Below are 24,215 nucleotides of genomic sequence, written 5' to 3'. Positions count from 1 at the left end.
ACCAATAACAAATTTTACAACTGTAAAAAAAGTTTCTAAAATGTATCACAGGCAAAATACATTTGGTTATAATACAAGTGTTATTGGCAGTGTTCTGGGAAAACTTTCCACTTCTGGGCAATGTGACTATTCTAAACAATATGATACACAGAGGAAGCAGAAAGGAATGGAATGGTATAAAGGAATGGAGAAGCAATGGGTGAGTTAAGCGGATCATGCTGAACACATGACAAAACATCTGTTATGTCTCTACCATCATATATTTTGTTAAATTTTATATATTTAGGGATTCCAAATAATGATTATTTCAAATTCCAGACAGATGGACATGCTTGTGCGCGCACGCACACACACACACAAAGGTTTTGTTGGTAGTAGTTCTGAGAATTAAGGTTGTGAATAGTTGCCACTATTTTGGATGCTCACAATTTTCTAGGCTATTTCCATTTTTTAGGCTGAATTTTTCAGTTTTAGGACTCAACCGAACTATGGGGTTTTTTAAATTAAGTTTGAAGAAATGTTCTTCAGCCATTTTTTGCTATGACTCAAGTGAAAAAAGAAATCACACTTATTTAAAAATATTAGCCACATATTCATGGATTTAGTCTCCTGGGACAGCTTCCACATAACTTTGTATAGATCTCATTGAAACAGCGACGTTTTCAATGAACAAAACAAAACGAAAACTTGCCCCAGCATCCGGGACTGATTGTAACCTCGAGTGAAGAAAAACCCGTTCCAGATTGCACAGTGCCATGTTAGTGGAACAGTATGATGCTTTGAATTCAAAGCTTTTATTTGAAAATAAATGCTTTTTTGTTTCTGAAAACACAGCCGGTCACATTGTAGACCAAGGTGCTGCTTTTGTGTTAACTCAGCCTTTCAGAAAACCGTCTCCAACCAAACATTCTGTGCCCTGTTGTCACCACAGTCCTGCCTGGATCATCCCCTGCCTGTACAGAAGCAGGACCAGGCTCAGGCTCATTAAGCCTATGCACCATCCCCCTTTACTGATCCCTGTGGGATGGGGCAGGTGCTCAGATAGTAACAGTGCTTGTTCCTTGTAAATATTTAGATAGATAAGACCTGGCAATGCCCTGTCAACAACGTGGAACTTGCAGTACAGTTATTACAGTGTAAGCTTATGTCCACTTTTCCATAGAGATCTTCCACACCCTGGAATCCTTTTAAAGAAGGTCTGCTCGTCAGCTGAGCCTGGGGAGCATCTACCTTCTCCCCTCCCTCCTTGTCCTCTCTCTCCCATGTCAGATCCTCACATCTCGTGCAGAACTTTAAAACACACAAACTTTTTAAAAATAAATGTCCTCTGTTTAAAGAAAAATGCAAATGAATGTAGTGGTAATGAGAGGAGGTGGGTTGTCATCTCTGGATATTCAAGTGGTGGCACAACATGGTGAGGAGCTTGTGCTTCCCAAACTGTCCTGCCAGTCTGCCTCAGCCCTGAACAAAAGTACTGCCTGGAGGAGTGAGGGGGCTAGTTCATTCTCCATCTCTGTCCCATCCCTGGCTTTTCTGCTGAGCCTGCCGACACGTTTGCTAACAGTGATGTAGACAGTTGTTAACTAGTAGCTGCTTTGACATTGCCAGCTCATTCCACATAGGTCACCATCTGATCCTGTAGTAATTACCGCCTGGATTTGTCGGATTACCGCCTGGATTTGGTGACTGATAGCAGAAAGGCAGTGTGTAGCACTTTAACAAATTCTTTAGACAGCCATTTTTATTTTAATATTTAATATTATAATATTTAAATATATATTTAATATTTTAAAATATCTAAAATATTTTATAAAGTAATCAGCACATTTTTTTGATTATGCTTTTCTGCTTGACTGCAGAGATTCAGTGTTACTTGTCCCAGACAACAAACTACAACTGCTGCTGACAGTACAGAGAAATCATAGAGTGATCTGGCCATAGAAGGTGTGGTCTTTGAAAGAAAATGTAGCTGTTCCTAAGCTTAACTCTTTCATACCCAGTCTGAATCTATTTATGAACTCATTGGGAGGTAGCAGAACTTGGCCCTCAGTTATACCAGGATAAATGTGGAGTAAGTCCATTGATTACAGTGGAGTTATTGATTTATACTGGTGTAATTAAGAGCACAATTTGGCTTAGGATGGTATAGGGAGAGGATAGCAAAAATACTAGCCCAACCAATAGGCTGGGGAAATCTCTGTCAAGGAAGGTAACCCGACTTTCCAAACTACTGTGAGAAATTTTAGCTTTCTTTGTGGACCTAAGTCACTGTACATCAAAACTGAATGCATGTTAAATGGAATTGTAAAAGAATGTTTAATGCCATTTTGTCTACAGCTAGAGTAAAAATCTGTTTTTTCCCCTAACTATGTGCAGGCTGGCATGGCTTTGACCTATGATCCAACAGCTGCTATACAGAATGGGTAAGTAACATATGCTTTTCAATTCCTTTTTAAAATTATTTGCAGGGCTCTCTTTTCAGTTTCTCTTCCTGCAGTGAAACTCATTCAGAAGCAAATTCATCTAATAATCTTTTTATAAACTAGGTCAGTGTGCATTGGCAAGTACATTTCATAGTTTTCATTTTTGTTTTTATTCTCTGTTTTGTGTAATATCTACTTAAACAAGAAGTTTCTTTTCCGAATAGTTTCCATCTCCATTTGGCAAACACTGTTTTTTCCCTTTATTGACTTCATTTTAGTTAAAATAATTATTGAGAATGCCAGCATGGTTTGTGTAATAAGATTGTTACTTAATCTGAGTTTCTTCTGCTAGCTGGATTGCTGTCACAGCATTGCCTGAATAAAAAGGCTGAAGACAAAGCCTTAGATTAGTTTTTGAGCAAAAGAGATTTAGGCTAGACTTATAAACTATGCTCACCTTCATTTTTCACCCACAACTTCCTGAGACAAATAATTGAAGGTGCAATTTTTGAAATGTGCCTGCCTACTTCAGTCATTAACTATCTGACCACCTGATTACACCTCCTATTATTTGTTGGGTTTAAAATTTCCAGCCAGATTATGATGGTTTTAAAATAGCATGTGTTTTGCGTCTAAAATATTTCACAGTGCCAGTTTAACCAAAGAGATGTTGATTGTAATAATTGCATTCTACATTATCATCAGTTAAAAGTGTGGGAAATTTGTGAGTCTTGGTAGACCTCACTAAATTCCATACAAGCACTTTAGCGACTATCATCTTGGATCTGTCTCCCATGAAGGGAAAAAGATATGAAACATTAGAAACTCTTGTTTTGTTTTTCAGTATTTCTTAGAGCATAGCTTAAATGTTTAAAAACAAACATTCCAAATATTGGAAAACAAATTGATGATAATAGTTAACACTTTTCAACTTCAGTTGACTTTACAAATGGCATCCCTCCGAGGTAGATTTTCATTTTGGGGATAAAGATGATAAGGCAGGGCAATAAAGCAACTTACCCAAGACCCCAAAGGGAGATTTTTCAAAACCCTGATTTGAACTCTGGTGTTTTTAGTTCTGGTCATGTGTGGAAATCTCTTTCTTTCTTGAACAAATCCATTTCTTTCCTGACTTGTTCTCTGTGGTACTGTGCACTTTTCAGCTGGTAGCACCCTGTTAGCCATGTTTAAAATAAAATCATCAAAGTTCATAATCCACTAGTGTATCATCAAAACAATTGGTTTTTAATTAAAAATAATTTCTATGTGTCAATGACATGAACATATTGGGAATTGTAATTTCATTGACTCAAAGTGACTAACATCCTTTTATGTTTAATTCTATGATGATCTGTAAAATTCAGTCATGTTATAGTGAAAGTTATTTCAAATCCACACATTATTTGTATCACAGAGGACCCAATACCATTCAGGCATTTGGATTGCCCAGTTGCTTGAAGATTGTTGCTTTTTGGGGGAAAAATGTATTCTCCAATGCATTGTCCAATGGAAAATTCCAGTTTTTCATTTTTTAAATGTTCTTTTATTTGAAAAATATAAAATAAATAACAATATAGGACTTCTTTATCATATATTAGCAATTAATTCCTGCTCTTGACCTTTCTCTTTTCCTAGAGGCTCATTACATTTTCAATTTGATTAATATAAGAAGGTCTCACTCAAAATGCTCATATGGCAATAGTCTGATTGAATGAAGTGTCATCAGAAGTACTTATTAATATGTAGAAAACCATGGTTGACCCACAGTGAATTATATAGTAGGTATTCCATCTTTGGGTACTGGACATATCATAAAAGTAAGATGTCTCTACTGTCACCTTAATAACATCACTACCCCTTGTTTCAATTATTTCTTTTTAACTCCTCCACAATTCATCTATTAGTCTCTATACTTCATATGGATGCAATTCTGTATCATTTTTCGCATGCATACTTGCATATTTGATGGTATGTATTTTGTTGCATTGCTGTCTTGGGTAACTGCAATGAAAAACTAGCTCATGGGATTTGTGCCTGCTTAAGTGTAGAGCATCTTAATATTTGGCTGGTGAACAAATATGATTCAATATGTTCAGGTATGATGGACTGTATCACACACTGTATTTTAGCACAATTTTTCAGGTAACGAGTATTCTTGTTGTGTAATTCTTTAGCAATAATGGGAGATGAGCAGCTAAAGTCTGAACATCAAGTTGAGAATATACTCCAGTACTTGCAAAAGCAAGACATTATACTTGTGCTTGTAGCAAGATTGGGCAGGCCTATTCAAGGGACCCAGGTTAACAAGTGTTGGAGCTCTGTACAAAAATGGTAAAATCCAGCTGATTTATTTGAGAGGTGTGGCTTATTAACAACACATGGCTTACAACAGAGGTGGAAAGAAAAGGAGTACTTGTGGCACCTTAGAGACTAACAAATTTACTTGAGCATAAGCTTTTGTGAGCTACAGCTCACTTCATCGGATGCATCGGATGCATTCCACCGAATGCATCCGATGAAGTGAGCTGTAGCTCACGAAAGCTTATGCTCAAATAAATTTGTTAGTCTCTAAGGTGCCATAAGTACTCCTTTTCTTTTTGCGAATACAGACTAACACGGCTGCTACTCTGAAACAGAGGTGGAGTGGCTTTCAAAGGAGAGGCAACAGGATCATGAGGTCAGAGGAGGGAAAACCTAGGGACAGCCAAGCTCAAGGAGGAAGCCTAGGATGAGATTTGAGTTACTGATAAAACTAACCCCTAAGAAGGTTGACCGTACCTGTTAGCAAGTCTTAGAATCCTGCATAAAGCTGCTGAACTTCTTCTGATTCATTTTGGTAGGTGCAATTTACTAACTCCACACAGGATATGAGGAATGTGGGAGAGGCTGTGTAGAGAGAGGCAGCTAGGACAGAGGTGGCCCTGGAAAGCTCACGGAAGAGCTGGAGTTTAGGTTATGGTATTGCTTTTGACTTATCAGCAGAGCCAAACCTTAAGAAAAGGAGTGAGTTTGGACACTAACTCAGGAGCTGTGTGTTCTTCTGATGACAAAAATGGGATTCAGTCCAATCACTGAATGGTACTGTAAGTTTGATTACTGTATGATTGTATATTTTCTTTTAAAATCCATAGCAGAAGTAAAAAAATGAGAAGCTTTTCAACAAAAACAAAAACTAAGCTGTCTCCTCCACAAAGTAATGGATCATTCTCTTTTGAGACTATTAAGTTATAGGGCTTGATTCTCCATTCCATTACACTGTTTTTATGCCAGTGGAACTCCATTAAAATCAATGGAGTTACACCAGCATAAAACTGGTGTAATGGAGTGGAGAATCAGGCCCTTAGTGTACCATAACAATGCAATATGAACATCTGAAGTACCAGTCACAGCACACTGTGGTACAGAAGCTCTATTCCTCTCTCAATCTCTCTCTGCCTTTTCTGTCTTATAATCAGGCTTTCTTGAACTGCATTTATAAAGGCACTTGGATTTTTTTTCAGGGAGCAGTAGGTAGTGCTACCTTATCAGTGTTACAATTCATTATATTACTATTAGTTGTTTAATGCACTTGTACAAGGGAATACAAAAGTCTTCTATTTGCATTCATTTAAAATGTTGCTGAGGTTTTAGTCCTGTTTTGAGTGTAAGATTGCAGCATACTGTATCAGTTTAATATTGATATCTGGGGGTCTATACCATGGATTTGAAGAGCAAGGGGCTCGATACTCAGAGTGGTGTTTTCCATCACTGAGAGCTGACTCTGTGGCTTATTGCAATGGAAACTTGCTGCTGTGATAATGCTTGGTAATACTCTTACATTATGTTAGCCCCAGGATGCTATTCATGAATCTGACTTTTTCAGTACTGCCTATGGGCTTGAGGCATGAGCAAATGGTGTTTATTTCTGTGCAAATAAGGTCTTGCCATTGTGCACGTTCTATGCAAAAGGTTGCACATTCTCCCATAGGATAGTAAGCATATTGACATTTTTGCAGTGACATACAAAGAGTCAAATCTCCCAATCCAACTTGCTTTTTTGAGATAGGAATGAAATATGTGAGCTATTAGACAACAAAAACTTCCCTCAGAGCGCTGCCTGTCCTATGTGCCAGATATCTGGTATCCCCTTATCGTGAACACAGTTCTATTAAGGTGATTTATAAAATCTCTCCTTACCTGTAACGAGGTGTGTGGGTGAATGTGTTTTCTCTGTGCACATAATATCCACATACAAAAGATCCTTTTCTTTTTTTTTTTTGAACGAAAGAGCAGTCTCCACTTTGCAGATGCAGTTTGCAACTGCAAAATTGTTGCACTTCGTTTTTGAGTTGGAGATATGTGCATCTATAGCAACTTGATTGCAGTAATTCTGATGTGCACCTGCAAATGATTTTGTGTGTGCAAATTGCACCTGCAGAAAGAGAGGCTAAGCCTCAGTCTTTGAGAATGCACCCCAGAACATATAGGTCGATTACCTCAAAATCTACAATTCTGGTAAAGTACTGTGCTTTCCAATGCCAGTGGATTTGGGGACCAAATTCAGTGGTGAGTCTAGAAGGGCCAAAAAGGAGTCAAAGCTGGTGTCACCTGTACCTTCTGCCAGCCCCTTCCCCCCACCCATCACCACCACTCCAGTGTATACATTGGCAGCTAAGATTCCAAGATTCCATTAGATGTAGGCATTCAGTCTCACACTCACCAAAATGCAACTGTCACCTCACATCTCCTCAAGTTAAGTCTAAAGAAGTTTGTGGTGTCACCAAAATTAAGAGGTCACAGAGAAAAGCAGAGCAAAAAAAGCAGCTGCCAGGAGAGTATAGCAAAGTGTACATCAGAGTAAGCTGCTCTTTACATTTCGCTCCTACCCTTTCTTTGGGATCCACAGCATGTATGTTACACAAGTTTAGACTCCTTTACACATCAGTGAATGGGTGTGAGGGAGTTTGAGTGGGATGTTTGTGAGGTTCCTCTAAGAGAGGCAGTGCATTACTCACAACACAGGGAAAGAGGTGTCTAAGGTGGCTTTAAGTTACCTCCCAGTTCTGGGCTGCTGCAACTTTAGCTGCTCTAGGGAACTGTCTAATCTATGGCACGCCAAGCCAACCTACCTTTGGGCAGCAATGTCACTGAGCATTGCCCTTGTCTACTATGCCCTCATGACTTCCAGCCCCTGGTTCTGCCCCAGCATACCGTCTACACCTGGACTTGCAGAGGGGGCTTCAGAAGATGCTTTGACAGAGGATTGGACTGGATGATCTCCTGAGGTCCCTTCCGACCCTCATATTCTATGATTCTATGACATCCTGCAGCTGACTAGCTCAATTTCTTCACTGGGGGAATTCTCCCCCAGAAGGATGAGAGACTTTTCCACCCCTTTCCACTGCAGAGCATGTCCCAGGGTCATTCAAATTACAGTACAACTGTAGGCTTGTTTTTCCTATTAAGTTGTTTGTTCTGTCAGAAGTCTCTCCTTTCTCTTCCATGGTGTTTTGGTGTGGATGTATTAGGAATGTCTCTGACGGCCCTGATAATTTGTTTTAGATTATACCTGTTTGAAAGCATTCCAGACCATGACAGATAAATGGCATTGGCCGGGGAGTTCAGAGGCATGTATTTTTCCCATTACCCGACTGTGTATTCCAAAAGCTTATATAATAGTCACATAGCTGCAGCTCTAAGCTGAAAATGAAATGGTTAGCTGTCTATCGAGTTATTGGCTTAAGCAGGGAATCAGCATTAGGGGATCAAATAGGACGTTGTTTCTCTCCTGAACTGTCTTCCACCTGATAGCTCTTACCTTGAGTGGCAGTATTTTAACTTCCCAGAGAGTGAAATATAATTCCATGTTTGATGGATAGGAATAGAACAGTAAGAACAAAAATGCATTGTTTTCTCGTAAGGGTTTCCCCTTTACAGTTTTTCTTTACTGTGAGTTTATTTATATTTCTATTCTCTAGTTCCCCATGGAGTTTTCTGTAAATTCTGCTGTTTTCATTTATGGTTTACAGCTTGCCTTGGTATATTTGCTAAAAAATAGCATGGCCAAAGTGAAATCTGATTAGCCGTTGACTGGGAACAGATCACTTAGGGTCAGCAGAGCATTCTAACAGGACTAGGGAAAACATATGCATTGTGCTAATGTCACAGGTAAATGTATTCAAAAAATTCTTTGGTTTTAAATAACAGCATCTGTTCGGTCCCTGCTGAACAACAGTTTAACAAAAAATGCATCTGTCTTCTCCTTCATTATCTCATAAATAGAATACATGTAAAATGTTATATGGAGACATTTTAAGAACAGCTGTCTGGGCAGCACTCTTAGACAATATAGACATTCTTAAAAATGGCAATTTATTGCTATGTTTTTTCCAGAGTTCAGCCTGCTGCCCTTGCTATTTTAAAATCTTATTTGAAATACTGAAAACAGATACTTTCTTTTCTCTTCTCCCCCACTATTTTTGGACATTTTCTCCCAATGTTCAAAGAAGGGAGCCTGCTTTTCCCAACCTACCTGATTCTCCTGACTCAGGGATTTATTTTACTCCTCATCCAGAATCTGCTATATTAAATAGAATGATTAGTATTAAATCCTGATTTGTCAAAGTGATCATTAAGCAGTGTACTAGTGTAAAAAAAGATAATGTTGTTTTGTTGCTTGGCTGTTGTGGAAGGATACTGTTAATTTCCTTTCCTCAGTGGAAGAGAAGTCAGAGGAAGGGGGAGAATACATTCTAATTCACACCTCTGCAGAAAACGTCTCTGCAAAATCCTATGCACCACTTATATCCAGTGCATGCCTCAAGTGATGGGCTTGAAGTAGAAATAAAAAAAATAAAATAAATCAGAGGTTGAGCTTTCCAAAGCTGTCTAGGGGAGTTAGAGACTAGACAAGGTGGGAGAGGTTAATATCTTTTATTGGATCAACTTCTGTTGGTGAGAGAGAGACACTTTTGAAACACACAGAGCTCTTCAAGTCTGAGAAAGATACTCCGAGCGTCCCAGCTAAATGCAAGGAAGAACAGATTATATAGCAAAAGTAGTTAGACAAAAACAACCTGTCACGTGTGGGTGAACATTCTTCACAAAGCAATTACTCTGCATCTGACCTATCAATCCTCATCCTCAAAGGAAACCTGCACAACACTTTCAAAAGATAAGCCTGGGAGTCAGAGAAGACTCCTGCCTGCTGATAGTGAGGAGCACAGCGTAAAATGGGTGCACGTGACCACCCCATGCGTTGCCTCTGGGAGGAACCTTTCAGCTCGACTTCCATGGGGCAGGGCAGCAAATCCCACCGGCTCCTGGTGGTGGGGGGCACAGGAGCAGGGAGCATGTGCCCGTGGCCCGAGGAGACCCACAGTGTCTCCCCGGAGCTCCAGCGTCCTCACAGATACCTCAGCAAGCCAGAAATGTGCAGAGGATTGGGGGGCTGTGACTGGCTTGTTCCCTATCCCCGACAGCCTGGCCCAGGCAGGGAGCAGAGCGGGAGGGCCACCACTGCCTCCCCAGCTGGCCTCTCTCACAGACAGCCACTGCGTTGCGCAGAGTTAGTGACCCTGAGCGCCCATCCTCAGCTGGTGCGAGAAGTGGTTCCATCCTGCCCCCTTTGCTCCCACACAGGGTTGCTGGGGAAGGTGCTGGGAGCAGATTCCCTCTGATCAGCCTGAGTTAGGGGCACTGCCTGTGCACTCACAGAAATCTGTGGGGGCACTAGACCCCACATGCTCCCCACGCATCACCTCTGCTGGGAACTTAAATGGATAACTCTGCTAGACATTAAAAATCATGTATCATGGATTTATGGCTTATTACAACAGTCACTGGATTTATGGCTTATTACAACAATCTGTAACTCATTAACCCTTTCTTTTTGACTATAACTGCAGAGGTATTAACCAGCCACTCTACCTGGAATATGTGCTAATTACTTATGCTAAACAATCTGTTCCACCTTGCATTTAGCTGTGATGCTGGGGGTAACTTTCCCAGGTTTGAAGAAGAGCTCTGTGTGGTTGGAAAGCTTGTCTCTCTCAACAACAAATGTTGGTCCAATAAAATACATCACCTCGCCTATCTTGTTTCTCTAAAATCCTGGGACTGATACTGCTACAACTATACTGCATACAACTGGGGGAGTTAGACACATACCTTTGATTAATTTCAATGGAAGAGATGCATTTACCTCTTCTAGATTGATATGAAAATCTTAACCAGTGTGTCCAGTAATTGCAGCTATCCCTTAATAAGCAAACTGAGGGAATATGCATAGAATATATTATCATCAACATTGAACTATTCAGATTTGAGAGAAAATAGTTACCGTATGCATAAATGAGATCAATATCAGTGTCTTTGATATGGTCCAAGGAGTTTTCCTATACTAGATTGTACTCTGGAAAATCAACCACATTTTGCATTTCAAATAGCTTCTTTCTCCATTTCTGAAGGAGGGTTTTCCACAATTCTATGCTTCTTAATGCTTTCTGTAGGTGTAGAGGAAAAAATGATGTCTTCTGCAAATGGTCTTGATAGTGACATTGAGCGGGAGGGAGAAAACTGACAAAATTCATAGAGCCACATCATCTTTTTTTATTACTGTTCTGGAGAGAAAAAGATATAATTGTCTTTGCCCAGTGGTGGCAGTGGATCAGTTAATTGGAGTCTGGCTATCAAGAGCCTCAAGAATCTTCCTTTTGTTTTCTGTTTCCAGATTTTATTCCTCACCGTACAGTATTGCAACAAACCGCATGATTCCACAGACATCTATCACGCCATTCATTGCTGCTTCCCCTGTTTCTACATATCAGGTATGTCAGATTTGCATGCATCTCAGTATGTACCCCCACTTGATGATGATGTTTTGGATGTGGACAAAGGCAAAACGTATGCAGCAGAAAATTGTGTGTGCGCCTGCACATTTTACTCATGCTTTAAACCAAGGCTTTTTTAGTAGCACTCAAGTTCCACTTAGTGTAGGGTATCAAGCATTTTCTGGATTCTTTACACTATGTAATAAAAGCCACCATGCTTTTGTCCTATTTCAATCCGTTTTTCAAGTGCTCAGCATTTTCCTTCATTTTCAGTTGACACGAGCAAAAGTTTGTCATGCTTAATGAGATGTTTAGTCATTACGGTTTCTTTTCATTGGCCGAATTTTAGAGAATGTACCTTTTTAGTCATTTAGTTTCTCTTGATCATGTTTTGACCTTTTGCTCTCAGCTGTACTTGCCTCAGTGACCTCCATTAGCAGCTCACATTCCTCTTGAGTAGCACCCAGCAAAGCAAGGCATTGGGGGAACACAGATTTTATAGATGTCTTCAGGCTCCCACCCATTGTGTATTTTGGAGTTTCTGTTCTCACCAATTCCTCCCAGTGGCCCCAAAATAGTCCAGGTCTCCTTTTTCTATATCAAGTTTCCATTGTGAAATCCTTGCTGTGGCAGGATGGCTTTTCTGAGGTGATGTTAAAACATTGCTGCATAGATTTATTTGCGGGCAATATTTTTGGAGTGGAACACATCCATTATATAGCTAGCTGTTATTGATTTGAGGAGCAAAACTATTGAGTTTTTCCCACGTTATAGTGAGGAACACTTTTGTCAGGCCATCAGAGTTGAAACCATGCACAAAACATATCCCTAAAACTTACTGAGGTAGATAATTTTCATTGTTATCTGGGGTTGTTTTCTTTAAATATTTATGGTTGAATTTAATGGTCATGAAAGTGAGAAACTTCTGGCACTTACTTTAATCAGGTACAGTGCAAGTGTTATGTGCTCTTCCCCCTACCAGTCAGTTCCGACCTGCAGCCTCGCTGCTCTTCCAATCCTGGCACCTGCTTCAGAAAATTCCACCAGACTTGCAAAACTACATTTGGGATTTTTTGTTGTTGTTGTTTTTGGGTTGTTGTTTTTTTTTTTAGATGAAGAAAATGTCTGCAGGATACTACCACTACGTTGAGATACCAACATTATTTTAGTTTGTACAGGAAAGGAGATTGAAAATCAAATCTCCAGAGTAAAATTAATTAAACCTCACTCTACTCCACAACTCAGAATTCTTAAACGTGAAGTGTATGTAAAATTTTTCAAGCAGATGTTCTCTTACCGAGATAACTTCCAAATGGCAGCACAAAAGGTAAAATTTTCAAAATCTCTTAAATGGCCTAGCATCCCCTTTTCCCAAGCTTTGAATGAGACTTTCAGAATTACTTTCTGAGGTACATAAGTCACTTTTGAAACTAGGACTTAAACACGATGGCACTAAAGAGCTTTTGAAAATTTTATTTAAAGTTTGCACCTACTGTACCATCTATTGGATAACACGCTTCATTGGATAAAACAGGGGAGCATAGATAGTATGGCTGTCTTTCAGATTCCTGAACATGGCAGAAACATTACTGAATGGGATCTGAAAGTTTCTATGCCAATAAGATTACAAGACATAAATGAATTTTGTCTCCCCATAGGTTCTTCCTGAAGTTAGCTCACTATTAGTTGTTATTGTGACAAGTGCAAAGGATGCTTGCAACTGAATTCACTGAGAAAAGAGATCTCTGTTTAAAACTGTCTTGTGCTAATGAAAGTTGTTTGATATGCAGGTCCAGAGTACTTCGTGGATGCCTCATCCACCATACGTTATGCAACCAACAGTAAGTGGATATTTCCTCGCATCCAACTAAACCTGTATGTAGCAGATCCCTACCTCTACTGAGCAGCACTAGGTCATTGGAAAGTTATAAGAGTGATCAGCTGCCCCATTAGATGGGAATCCTTTGTCATGCATGTCAAGATCCTGCTGCTTCTTTAAGGATAATATTTGTATTCAGTATAAAGAGGAAGATGGGATCGTATATTGTCTAGTTTTGTTGATTATATTAAGGAAATAAAAAACCCTTGAGTGTAGCCTCTGAATCATTACTTTAGGGACTGTGAAATAACTGCACTCTTGGATATTTTGAGTTGCTTGGATGAACACATCTGCTACCCTTCCCCTATATCTTTATCCATTCAAAAAATCCTTTCTAGCTGACATATAAACTTGAAAGGATCCTTACTGTATCACTAACGTATTCCAAACACTGCAAGAGGTAAAGCACAGCTGTCTTAGATTCTCTGCAGAATTTGAGTCTTCTCTCTGACTTGATCAGTCAAATCGTATTTTTTTTTGTCTTGGAAAGTTTGCTTCATGCTTCATCAAATACAGTAAAGCACTCAAAACAGCACGCAAATACATGTAGCATCATTCATTAAAAATAAGTAGTTCTGCAAGTTTAGTTTCACTCACAAAGTACTTCTGACAGTGTTGTTTAAATGCCAGCAAAGTATTAGACAGAGACAACACACTGAATACATTTGTACAGATTGCCTAAATTGTGGAGTGCTTTGTTTGTTTGTTTGTGTTGTATTTGGCCAACTTATCAGATACGGATTGATGTGAAACTGTTGCTTATTCACATTCAAATATTTATTCCGCATCAACACATTTTAAGTAATTGATTTAGCATGAGGAGCATAAATGTAACATACAGTTGCAGAGCATCAGATTTTTTACAATATCTATGTTTTCCCACTCGTGCAAGTATTCTGATTTTATAATAATAATAATAATAGTTTTATTTATTTGGTGCCTATCTGCTGAAGTATGATATCTTGGGAGTGAATTTCTCTGTCCATGAAATTGGGGTAGCTGCTTTCACTAGCTAGAGTTAGGCATATAGTAGTATGGATATAGTTATCTTACCTGTGGACCAAAATCCTGATTTGAAACACCCTTGCTCATTCATCATTGTAGCTCTCCTGAGCAGAGTCTTACAGATTTTTCAAAGCTGTGCACTAGTCAGATTATGTGATCAAATGCCTACTCAGTGCTCAATTGAAACAACCAAGTTTATTTCATTTGCATCCAAATCTGGATGCAAATCCATGTCTCCTTGAGGGAAAGAGAGCACATAAAGCTCCCGACAGTAGGGAGGCGTGTTCTAGTGAGAGTTTTTATAAGTACAATAAAGAAAAGGAGTACTTGTAGCATCTTAGAGACTAACAAATTTATTTGACACATAAGCTTTCAAAAGCTTACGAAAGCTTATGCTCAAATAAATTTGTTAGTCTCTAAGGTGCCACAAGTACTCCTTTTCTTTTTTGCGAATACAGATTAACACGGCTGCTACTCTGAAACCTGTTATAAGTACAATGAAATCTATTCTCTAACTCTTCAGAGGTAACTGCAGAGCATACGAAATGTATTTGAAATAGAATCCCGCACATCGGTGAAGACAAGTAACTGTTTTCTAACCTGTGAAAAACCAGTGATCTCTGTAAAATACACAGGATTTACAGAGAAAATCCAAGCACATCACTGCTCCGGTTTGAGATCCTTTGTGCCATATGACCACTTGGCTATTATTACAAAACACAGAAACTTCATTATGAAGCAGTTTGGGTAGTTACACACAAAATATTCCTGATACAACCCCACAAAAGGAAAGAAGTGAAAAATTAATCCACTTAACTACATACCATTAATCTTTTTATTACTGACCTTGGCACAAAAAGTGGGAGTGTGCTAATAAAGTTTGCAGATGATACAAAGCTGGGAGGTATTGCCAATTCGGAGAAGGATCGGGATATTATACAGGAGGATCTGAATTACCTTGTAAACTGGAGTAATGGTAATAGGATGAAATTTAATAGTGAGAAGTGTAAGGTTATGCATTTAGGGATTAATAATAAGAATTTTAGTTATAAGTTGGGGACGCATCAATTAGAAGTAACGGAAGAGGAGAAGGACCTTGGAGTATTGGTTGATCATAGGATGACTATGAGCTGCCAATGTGATATGGCTGTGAAAAAAGCTAATGCGGTTTTGGGATGCATCAGGAGAGGCATTTCCAGTAGGGATAAGGAGGTTTTAGTACCGTTATACAAGGCACTGGTGAGACCTCACCTAGAATACTGTGTGCAGTTCTGGTCTCCCATGTTAAAAAAGGACGAATTCAACCTGGAGCAGGTACAGAGAAGGGCTACTAGGATGATCCGAGGAATGGAAAACTCGTCTTATGAAAGGAGACTTAAGGAGCTTGGCTTGTTTAGCCTAACTAAAAGAAGGTTGAGGGGAGATATGATTGCTCTCTATAAATATATCAGAGGGATAAATACAGGAGAGGGAGAGGAATTATTTCAGCTTAGCACCAATGTGGACAAAAGAACAAATGGGTATAAACTGGCCACCAGGAAGTTTAGACTTGAAATCAGACGAAGGTTTTTAACCATCAGAGGAGTGAAGTTTTGGAATAACCTTCCAAGGGAAGCAGTGGGGGCAAAAGATCTATCTGGTTTTAAGATTCTACTCGATAAGTTTATGGAGGAGCTGGTATGATGGGATAATGTGATTTTGGTAAGTAATTGATCTTTAAATATTCAGGGTAAATAGGCCAAATCCCCTGAGATGGGATATTAGATGGATGGGATCTAAGTTACTATAGAAAATTCTTTCCTGGGTATCCGGCTGGTGAATCTTGCCCATATGCTCAGGATTTAGCTGATTGCCATATTTAGGGTCAGGAAGGAATTTTCCTCCAGGGCAGATTGGAGAGCCCTGGAAGTTTTTCGCCTTCCTCTGTAGCATGGGGCATGGTTGACTTGAGGGAGGCTTCTCTGCTCCTTGCAGTCTTTGAACCATGATTTAAGGACTTCAATAGCTCAGACATAGGTGAGATTTTTCATAGGAGTGGGTGGGTGAGATTCTGTGGCTTGCGCTGTGCAGGAGGTTGGACTAGATGATCAGAATGGTCCCTTCTGACCTTAGAATCTATGAATCTATGAATCTACTCTACCACTCCCAAACACACACCTTAATATCACCACAGCTACCATACACCATGGACCTTTACTCTGCCTTGTTTTTCTCTTCTGCACACACTCCTTTAGCAGATTATTTTTTCTCCAACATTAGTAGTTGTAGGTGTTTAGTGTTTGGTTGTGTTGGGAGAGGGTAGTTTGGTAAATGGCTCTGTTCAATAGAGTGATTAAACAGGTGAAGGAAGGCTGGCATCCCAAGAGAGGCAGAGTTAAGTCTGTGGTACAGTCTATCATGTAGGGTAGTTGTGGTCATAGTAAGGTGTGTGCTTGCGGGTGAAGGAGTAGAAGGTATGTAAGTAATTAACTTCACTTTTCATTTCCCATTTCCCTGGTTTTGTGTGTGTGTGTGTGTGTGTGTGTGTGTGTGTGTGTGAGAGAATCCTGTTGTGTCTATTGCAATCCTAATGACTTCACGCACAGGTTTTTTTGTGGATACATTTCTTAGGTGGGGTTTTTTTTAATGCTTAATCTGGGGCAGGCATTAGGTAAGGGGGAGATAGACCAAACAGGTCGAAGTGCCGGGGAATATCGGTCAACAATGAAATGTAGGGCTGCCAAGGAAAAATTTCACCCAAATCCAAGGGCTTAATTATTAAAAATTTATTATGAGAAACCAAACACTTCATAGAAAATTCAAAGAGCATAAAGATTAACAGCCTCTAAAATGTCTCAGCAATTGGCAATCTACACTAACAGAAAAACAAGAATTTATGCCCTCCTTTAAGCCCACTGTAGTTGCAACTCTGACTATGGAGTCTCTGCCAGACACCTTCATAAAGTTAAAAACAACAAAATGGAGAACATCTGACTAAGTTAGGATTTCAGAGTCGCCATTGAGTTTGTGAAACTGGTGGCTTTCTGATCCAATTAGCTATTTGTCTCTCCTCTTTCATTTAGTATGTGACTTTGCTATCTAAAATGTCACTATTTTACTTGACAACATTTTACAAGATGACTGATTACAGTGAGCGTGTCCTCTACGTGGCTGCATAATGTCACATTAGAAGCCAGTGCTGATAAAATTTTACATTCCCCTTGCTACAAAATGTAGGAACATTTTGTTAAGGCTGTATAATTCTTTGTGAGCAAACATAAACTCTTTTAAGGAGAGTAATGTTTGAATCACTTCTAATGCTGATGATTAATGCTTTATGTTAATTATAAACATTCAGTAAATGATGTCACTGGATGATTAATTTTTCCTTCTCAGAAGAAAGTTCAGATTTAACATGCTCTTTATATTTAAACACGATGTAGTGCTCTTCATGATAGAAGAGTCAGGATTCTGTTGTAGTGAAGACAAAGGAGATTCTTTATTCAGGATATGCACACACACAGACAGTCCAGCTTTCTCCCAGGTTCTCAAGCTCACAGACTGAAGGAAACAGCTGTGCTGCACAATGTAACAACCCAAAGAATATCTGGCTGCAACTGAGCTATCATGGAATGGATTGTTGACTTCATGCAATGCTGGCCAACTATTTACGTGGAAAAATGCCAGGAATGTATTTCCAGTCATTACCAACCAAATAAGAGTAAAGTCTGACTTTACTCTGAAAGATAATGGGTAGAAATATTATTTTGAAAAACTTGTGTTATACATAAATTCTATTAACTGTGTAGTTAGCTGCATGAAAATGAATATAAAATTGATTCAACCACTTTTGTTGATTTAGAATAATTAGCACAGATAATATTCACATGCTGGCAAAATGAAGTCATGCCAAAGAAATACGCACATCTGTGTACCCCAAAAGCCACTTGAACTTGCAAACTGGAGATCTGCACGTGCTTAGGTGCTTTAGAAAATGAGATTTGGGCTCCTGAATCAATTAGGTACTTTTAAAATGTTTATCCGTTTGTTTACCTGTGCCTTTGACTCAGGCACTTTTTTAAATTTTACCAGATGTACATGTAATTAGATGGCTGAGCTGGCTGCACCATAGTCAGCAAACAAACAAATCTCAAATATTCAAGCTATATTAGTGTGTCCCTTTTCCTGTATGACCTGCCTTCGTTTACCAACTCTGGAGAAAAACAAAAAGAAAAGGAGTACTTGTGGCACCTTAGAGACTAACAAATTTATTTGAGCATAAGCTTTCGTGAGCTACAGCTCACTTCATCGGATGCATTCAGTGGAAAATACAGTGGGGAGATTTATATACCACACACAGAGAACATGAAACAAAACCCATTGTTTCATGTTCTCTGTTTGTGTATATAAATCTCCCCATGCATCCGATGAAGTGAGCTGTAGCTCACGAAAGCTTATGCTCAAATAAATTTGTTAGTCTCTAAGGTGCCACAAGTACTCCTTTTCTTTTTGCAAATACAAACTAACACGGCTGCTACTCTGAAACCTGGAGAAAAACAAACTCTGAAAGCATTGTGACAAGGTGTTCTCTTGACACAACATGTAATTAATTCATCCCAGAAACTGAGTTCTATTTGATCAAGCACAAATTTCTTCTTAATCTGTTCACCCATCCCTGTCAATTAAAATCATATACTCCATTGCTGCCTTGGAATAAGGGTTGAGGGAGAGAGATGGCAGAGTCCAAATATGAATGAAAAGTGAGTTATCCTGTGGATTTAGAGACTTTGCCGTATTAGCATGTTTTTATTGTATTATACCCTGCTATCCTTGAACGCTCTCTGGTGGCTCATCGAAAACTTTGAAAAACATTCTATTTAAAGACAGTTCAGAGAGAGAGAGAGATCGATCCTTCGTGTTTCTTTTAATTACCTAATTTTTATGATCAGAATGTTTGTTTTAAAAAGTTCATGTGTTCTTATTACTTGTTCTTCACTAAGGGCCCAATTTGTAGTGAACCAGCATAAATACCATACACATACATTATCTGTGCATACATCTGTTTTTGCATTTGAGACCCCTCATGTGTGCATGAAAAGCTAATAATTAGGGCCAAGTCTGCTTTATAGATTCTATATAGTAGCTGCTGAGGGAATTAACCAATGAAAGCATGCATCCTACCGGGATGGGAGGAAAGAACAGCAGCACATAGGGTATGTCTACTCTCCAGTCGGAGGTGCAATTGCAACTCGGGTAGGCATACCCATGCTAGCTTTAATCTAGCTAGTGCAGTTCCAAGTAGCAGTGAGGATGTGACGGCATGGGCTAGCAAAACAAACATGTACACAGGGATCCAGGCAGCTTGTACAGCCTACAGTGAACCTCATGATGCCATGTCTACACTGCTATGCTAACTAAACTAAATCTAGTTCAGTTGTCTCTACCCAAGCTGCAGTCACACTTCCTGTTGCAGTAAAGGCATACACCCAGGGAAGGCCACTCATGTAGGATGGTTTCCATTCTGATGATGTATTTCCAGTAGACACCCTGGATACATGAGTTTTGAAGGATTTATCGTGTATCCAGCCACAAGCCCCCAAACCCTTCTGCCAAGAAAGGAGAGTATCCCAATAGTCCATAAGATAATCTTACTGATTTTTCAGTCCCTCTTGCCTTGCCCCGTGGGAGAGGTAATCTGGCTTTCATTTTTTAAACTCAGTCCTTACTCAGGCAAAACTCCCATTTCAATGAGAATGTATCCTGAGTAAAGACTTCAGGATTTTGTCTTTTGATTGCAATATATGAATATAGAGTAAAATATACAAACTCTCCTTCGAAAACGTATCATTTTTCATTTTCTCACTAGCAACTTTGTTGTTTTGGGTAATACCCAAAATACCACAGTAGTTTGGCAGTGTTTTGATTCCTACTTCCTTGAACAAAGAAAGTTTAGTTCCTCGTACATGCTCATTAATACCTCAGAAAACTATATTTTCTTTACCTCACATTTGTTACTCTATCTTTTTAGTAAGTTGAACCAGGAATCCATTGTGTGTTAGCATGTCTGAATGTAAAGAAACAAAGTGTGTCCTCTGTAAGCCATTTGTGTTCTATGTATGTGATAGTTCAGCTACATGATATGAAAAATAAACAGGAAACGATCCTTAGAAATTGAAATCCCCAGCTCTTCTTTTAACGTTTAGCTGTGTGTTTTTTAACGTGAACTTTCTTCAACTTCTAAGGCCAAGGAAGTTAGAGATTGAAATGACTAACCAGACACCAGTGCCAAAGCTCTGCTGAACAGTTTTAATTCCAGTGTTTCCCGAGGCAGAAAATCAAGGACTGCCAATTTTACAACTCTGATAATCCAGGCAGTAATTGGCAAAGTTCCTTTGGGACTAGCATGGGGTCATGTCTCCTGCCCTCCACCCAATCCTGTGTCCATTTATAGAAATTGTCTCCTGTTTACTAATGCATAATCACAAATTGAGCATGTATTTACAGAATCTATTTAACCTCAGGTTTTAGTGCCAATCACCATAGTACTGAAGCTCAGAACAATGGCTCCTGTAGTTAGGGTAAAGGTAGAAAAGCAAGACATTTCATCCAAGTCTATATCTCTAAAAGAGGACATGGGTGTGAGCAGTTCATCCATGTCACATATGAGGTGTAAGGGTGGGGGCTTGAATAATGTATCATTGATTAGTCAACTCTTATCTGAAATAATATAAAACAAAATATACCTGCAATAGTTTTTGTTTTTGATGATGTCAGACAAGCATCCCCTCTCGAATCCTTTCTGACACTCTGCTGAAGCCCCCTTGTGTAACTGAATGTCTTTGTGACATAAGCAAGATGTAAAAGCTTCTTCTGGAAACCTATGCACTGACATACAGTCAATGAGCAGAACAGCCACATAGTGATTCCCCAAAACAATGCCTTATGTTTTGCTATTTGTTCTTATCCCTAAGAAGACTTAATTGCTTAGCTTAACTTTTTTGACATAACTATTTTGCGAGGAATTTCAATTAATGGAAAAATATAGATATGTATACAAGATATATGTGTATATAAATGTTTGAGTTCAGATCATTGAACTTGACTAGAAAAAGATATTTGAATAACCAGACTGACATTAAACGTGAAAGGACACTCATGAGATTTTGGATCCAGGAATTTCTGTTTTAGGATAAATAATGTCCATGGAGTATTGATTTCTATTTAACAGAAGAGAAGCAATCTTAATCATCAGCCTCAGGCTCTCAAGAATAGTTTTAAAACAACTGTTTCAAAGGAGCAGAATATATCAAAGGGTGTTTATTTTTTAAAGCTTTTTATTAATCAGTAGTTTTCTTCAGAGCAATGTAAAATGTATATAATTTTTTTTCAGTGAAATTTCTCATTTTGTGGGTGGGAAAAGATTAAATGGTACTTTTTGAAGTTCTTCATGGGTTTAGAATGTTAGAATTAATCCTGGGATAGTGGATTAATGAGCAGATGGAAGACAGTGTGATCAATAGAGTGATAAATTACATAGATGTGATATAAATTGATCACATTTTCCTTCAGTTTATCACATCATTGATATTGCATCATGTATCTTATTGTGGATGTATGTCTGTGGAGGTGATGTTATAAATTGGAGAAGCATGTGATATGTTTATGTTGTATGCTTCTGTCATGGGGTGCTCCTCACTCTCACCGCTGCTCTAGCGCCTCCTTCTGGCAAGGGCACCAGAATCTTTTTAGAAGGGGGGACAGGTGACACATAACTGTGGCTAAGGGGGACTCCCACCCGCCCACTGCTTAAAGACCGCCCCCCAGCCTAAGAGGAGGATCTACAGGACCTGGAAACCAAATGATTCCGTGGGACAACTAATGAAATAACAGGGACAGGAGTGCAGTCAACCGAGCAGAGAACCCCCGACAGCGCCCACTGCTCATCAAAGGCGTCAAGGGAGCCAGTGGACCCCGCCCAGAGGAACTCTGCCCGGATACGTGAATGGACAGAGGATCAGAAACAGGCCCCACAGTCACAGGAGTCTCCATCAGCCAACCTCCTTTCCCTGGTTTTATAGATGGCCGTTTTAGCCAGGGCCAGGACAAGGTTGACTGGGAGGTCCCGTGACTTTGTGGGGCCACGGATAGGGAGGCATAGAGGAGGAGGTGAAGGGAAAAGTGCAGCCAAAAACGTAACAGAATGTTCGTGAGGAGCCGGAATAGGGGCTGCAACCTGGCACACGCACGTTTACTTGGAGTGCGCCAGAGTCTCCCTCACGCTGCAGAAGGGGCAGGTGTCCGGGATGGGGTAAACCTCGCCAAGTACACGCCCAGTGTTCACAGCCCCATGAAGGAGCCGCCAGCTGATATCCCCAGTGGGCCTCGGAACCAGGGTGGAATATAGGCTGGCCCACTGGGGTGCCTCACCCTCTAGAGGTGGCAGGAGGTCCCGCTACTTTGTGTCAGGGCGGGACACGAGGGTGAGGAAATAAAGGGTGTGGAGCATGAGCGTGTATATGTGTTGGTGCGGTCTGGAAACGAACCGGCTTCAAGTCGTGCAGCTGGCTCACAGAGAAGGGGCAGGGGGACCGGGTGGGTCCATGGGGCAGGGGCCCGATGAAAAGGGCCGGACGGCCTGGAGTGGTGGGTGAGCGGGGCATGCCCTCGTGCATGACCAGTCGAGGTAAGCCCGAGCAGTGGACGACAAAGTGGCCCTCACCTCCTGAAGTATGCGCCGGGGAGTACAAGGCCTGGAGATCCCCATACGCTGAGCCAGTCTCCCCGGTCGTAATCCAGGAGGTCTCCAACTCTGGTAACTTCTGCCAGGACCAACCTCTAGCGCACCGAGGGGGACTCCACCACCTGCACACGGAGCTGGGGGTTATGTAGCAGGGGCTCCGCGAGGAGATCTGCCCCCTCGGTGGCCGCCATGGACCTGGTCGTTGAAAGCAGTTTCCAGGTCCAGAGTAGTGGGGGACTGTAGCAGGGTGGTCACCTGCTCCTGCCCTGAAGGGCTTGAAATCAGCCCTGGGAGAGGGCTGTGGCTGGGAGCAAGCAGTTCCCAGGCTGACTGGGGGAAGCAGGCTCAGCTGGGGCCATGCCCCAATCAGAGCTTAGCTGGCCCTTATAAGAGGGCAGTGGGCCAAGAACAGAGAGTCTCCTCTAGCTGTGGAGGGAGATGGGCCTGGCTGCTGGGGAGCATACCAGAGTACGGGAGGTGGAGCAGGGCTGGAGGAAGGCCAAGGGAGCTGGGGAGCTCCAACCTGGAAACCCCCCCAGGCTTCAGGCCTAGTGTAAGGCTGGACAGGTACTGGAGTTGCAGGGGGCAGCCCAAAGGTAGGCAGAGGAAGTGGGTCCAAACCCCCCTTGCCTGTGATGATTGGCTTATACACTGCAGTCCTCCCCAGTGTGCAGGGGCTCAACGGTGACTGGCAGTAGCCAAAGACTGAGGCGAGGTGGGGATAGTGGGCGGGGGTTCCCCGGGGCGGGGGGGAGACCCAGATCTGTGGGGTACTGCCAGGGGGCAGCACCCCAGGGAAAGGGGCACCAGGGTCCGGGAGGGACACGGGGGGCCAGCAGCAAGCGGGACACAGGCCTGCAGAGGGTGCTCCGGAACCTAGAAGAGCTAATTCCCTGAGAGACCAGCAGGAGGCACCGCAGGGGTGAGTCCCGCACTGTGACAGGGACACAATTGAAAGATTTGGGGGGGCATGTAACCACCCCACGTGTTGCATCTGTCTCCACCCCTTGACTCATCTCAGCAGATGGTCTGCAAAGCAGGCAGCAGAGCTGGGACTCCAGGAGCAGGGAAGGAAGAAGCAGCCCCACGTGCAGGAGTGGGGAGGAGCTCAGCCAGCAGCCAGCCACTGTGCTGCTTTCTCCCTCCCCAGCCAGCATGGACACACAGAGAGTGCAGCTGGCAGGGCGAGCTCTGCCTCCTTGCTGCTGCTGGGCGTCTCCGCCAGAGGTGTCCTGAGAAATCTGGGGGGAACATGTGACCGTGCATGCCCCCCTAAGTGTCATCTCTGCCAAAGTGGAGTCCTGGGCCCCCTTCTCCCCTAACCCTGCATTTTCTCATGGCCCTAGCTCCCTGCACTCCCTCCCCGCGCAGTCCCCCCG

At 41.2% G+C, this 24,215-nt stretch overlaps 1 protein-coding gene across 1 annotated transcript in view; it reads left to right on the top strand.

Annotated features, from left to right (window-relative positions):
• The window catches only part of RBMS3 (RNA binding motif single stranded interacting protein 3), a 782,080-nt gene that overhangs the window by 696,849 nt on the left and 61,016 nt on the right, over positions 1-24,215 (top strand). The window contains exons 11-13 of the mRNA XM_038392245.2: positions 2,377-2,423; positions 11,134-11,230; positions 13,024-13,074. Of these exons, the coding sequence (XP_038248173.2) occupies positions 2,377-2,423; positions 11,134-11,230; positions 13,024-13,074 (195 nt within the window). The remainder of the gene's footprint in view (positions 1-2,376; positions 2,424-11,133; positions 11,231-13,023; positions 13,075-24,215) is intronic.

Source organism: Dermochelys coriacea, chromosome 2 (genome assembly GCF_009764565.3).
Source record: "Dermochelys coriacea isolate rDerCor1 chromosome 2, rDerCor1.pri.v4, whole genome shotgun sequence".
NCBI classification, from domain to species: Eukaryota; Metazoa; Chordata; order Testudines; family Dermochelyidae; genus Dermochelys; species Dermochelys coriacea.
The sequence above is the reverse complement of the archived record's forward strand: the minus strand, read 5'-3'. Positions and strand labels throughout refer to the sequence as shown.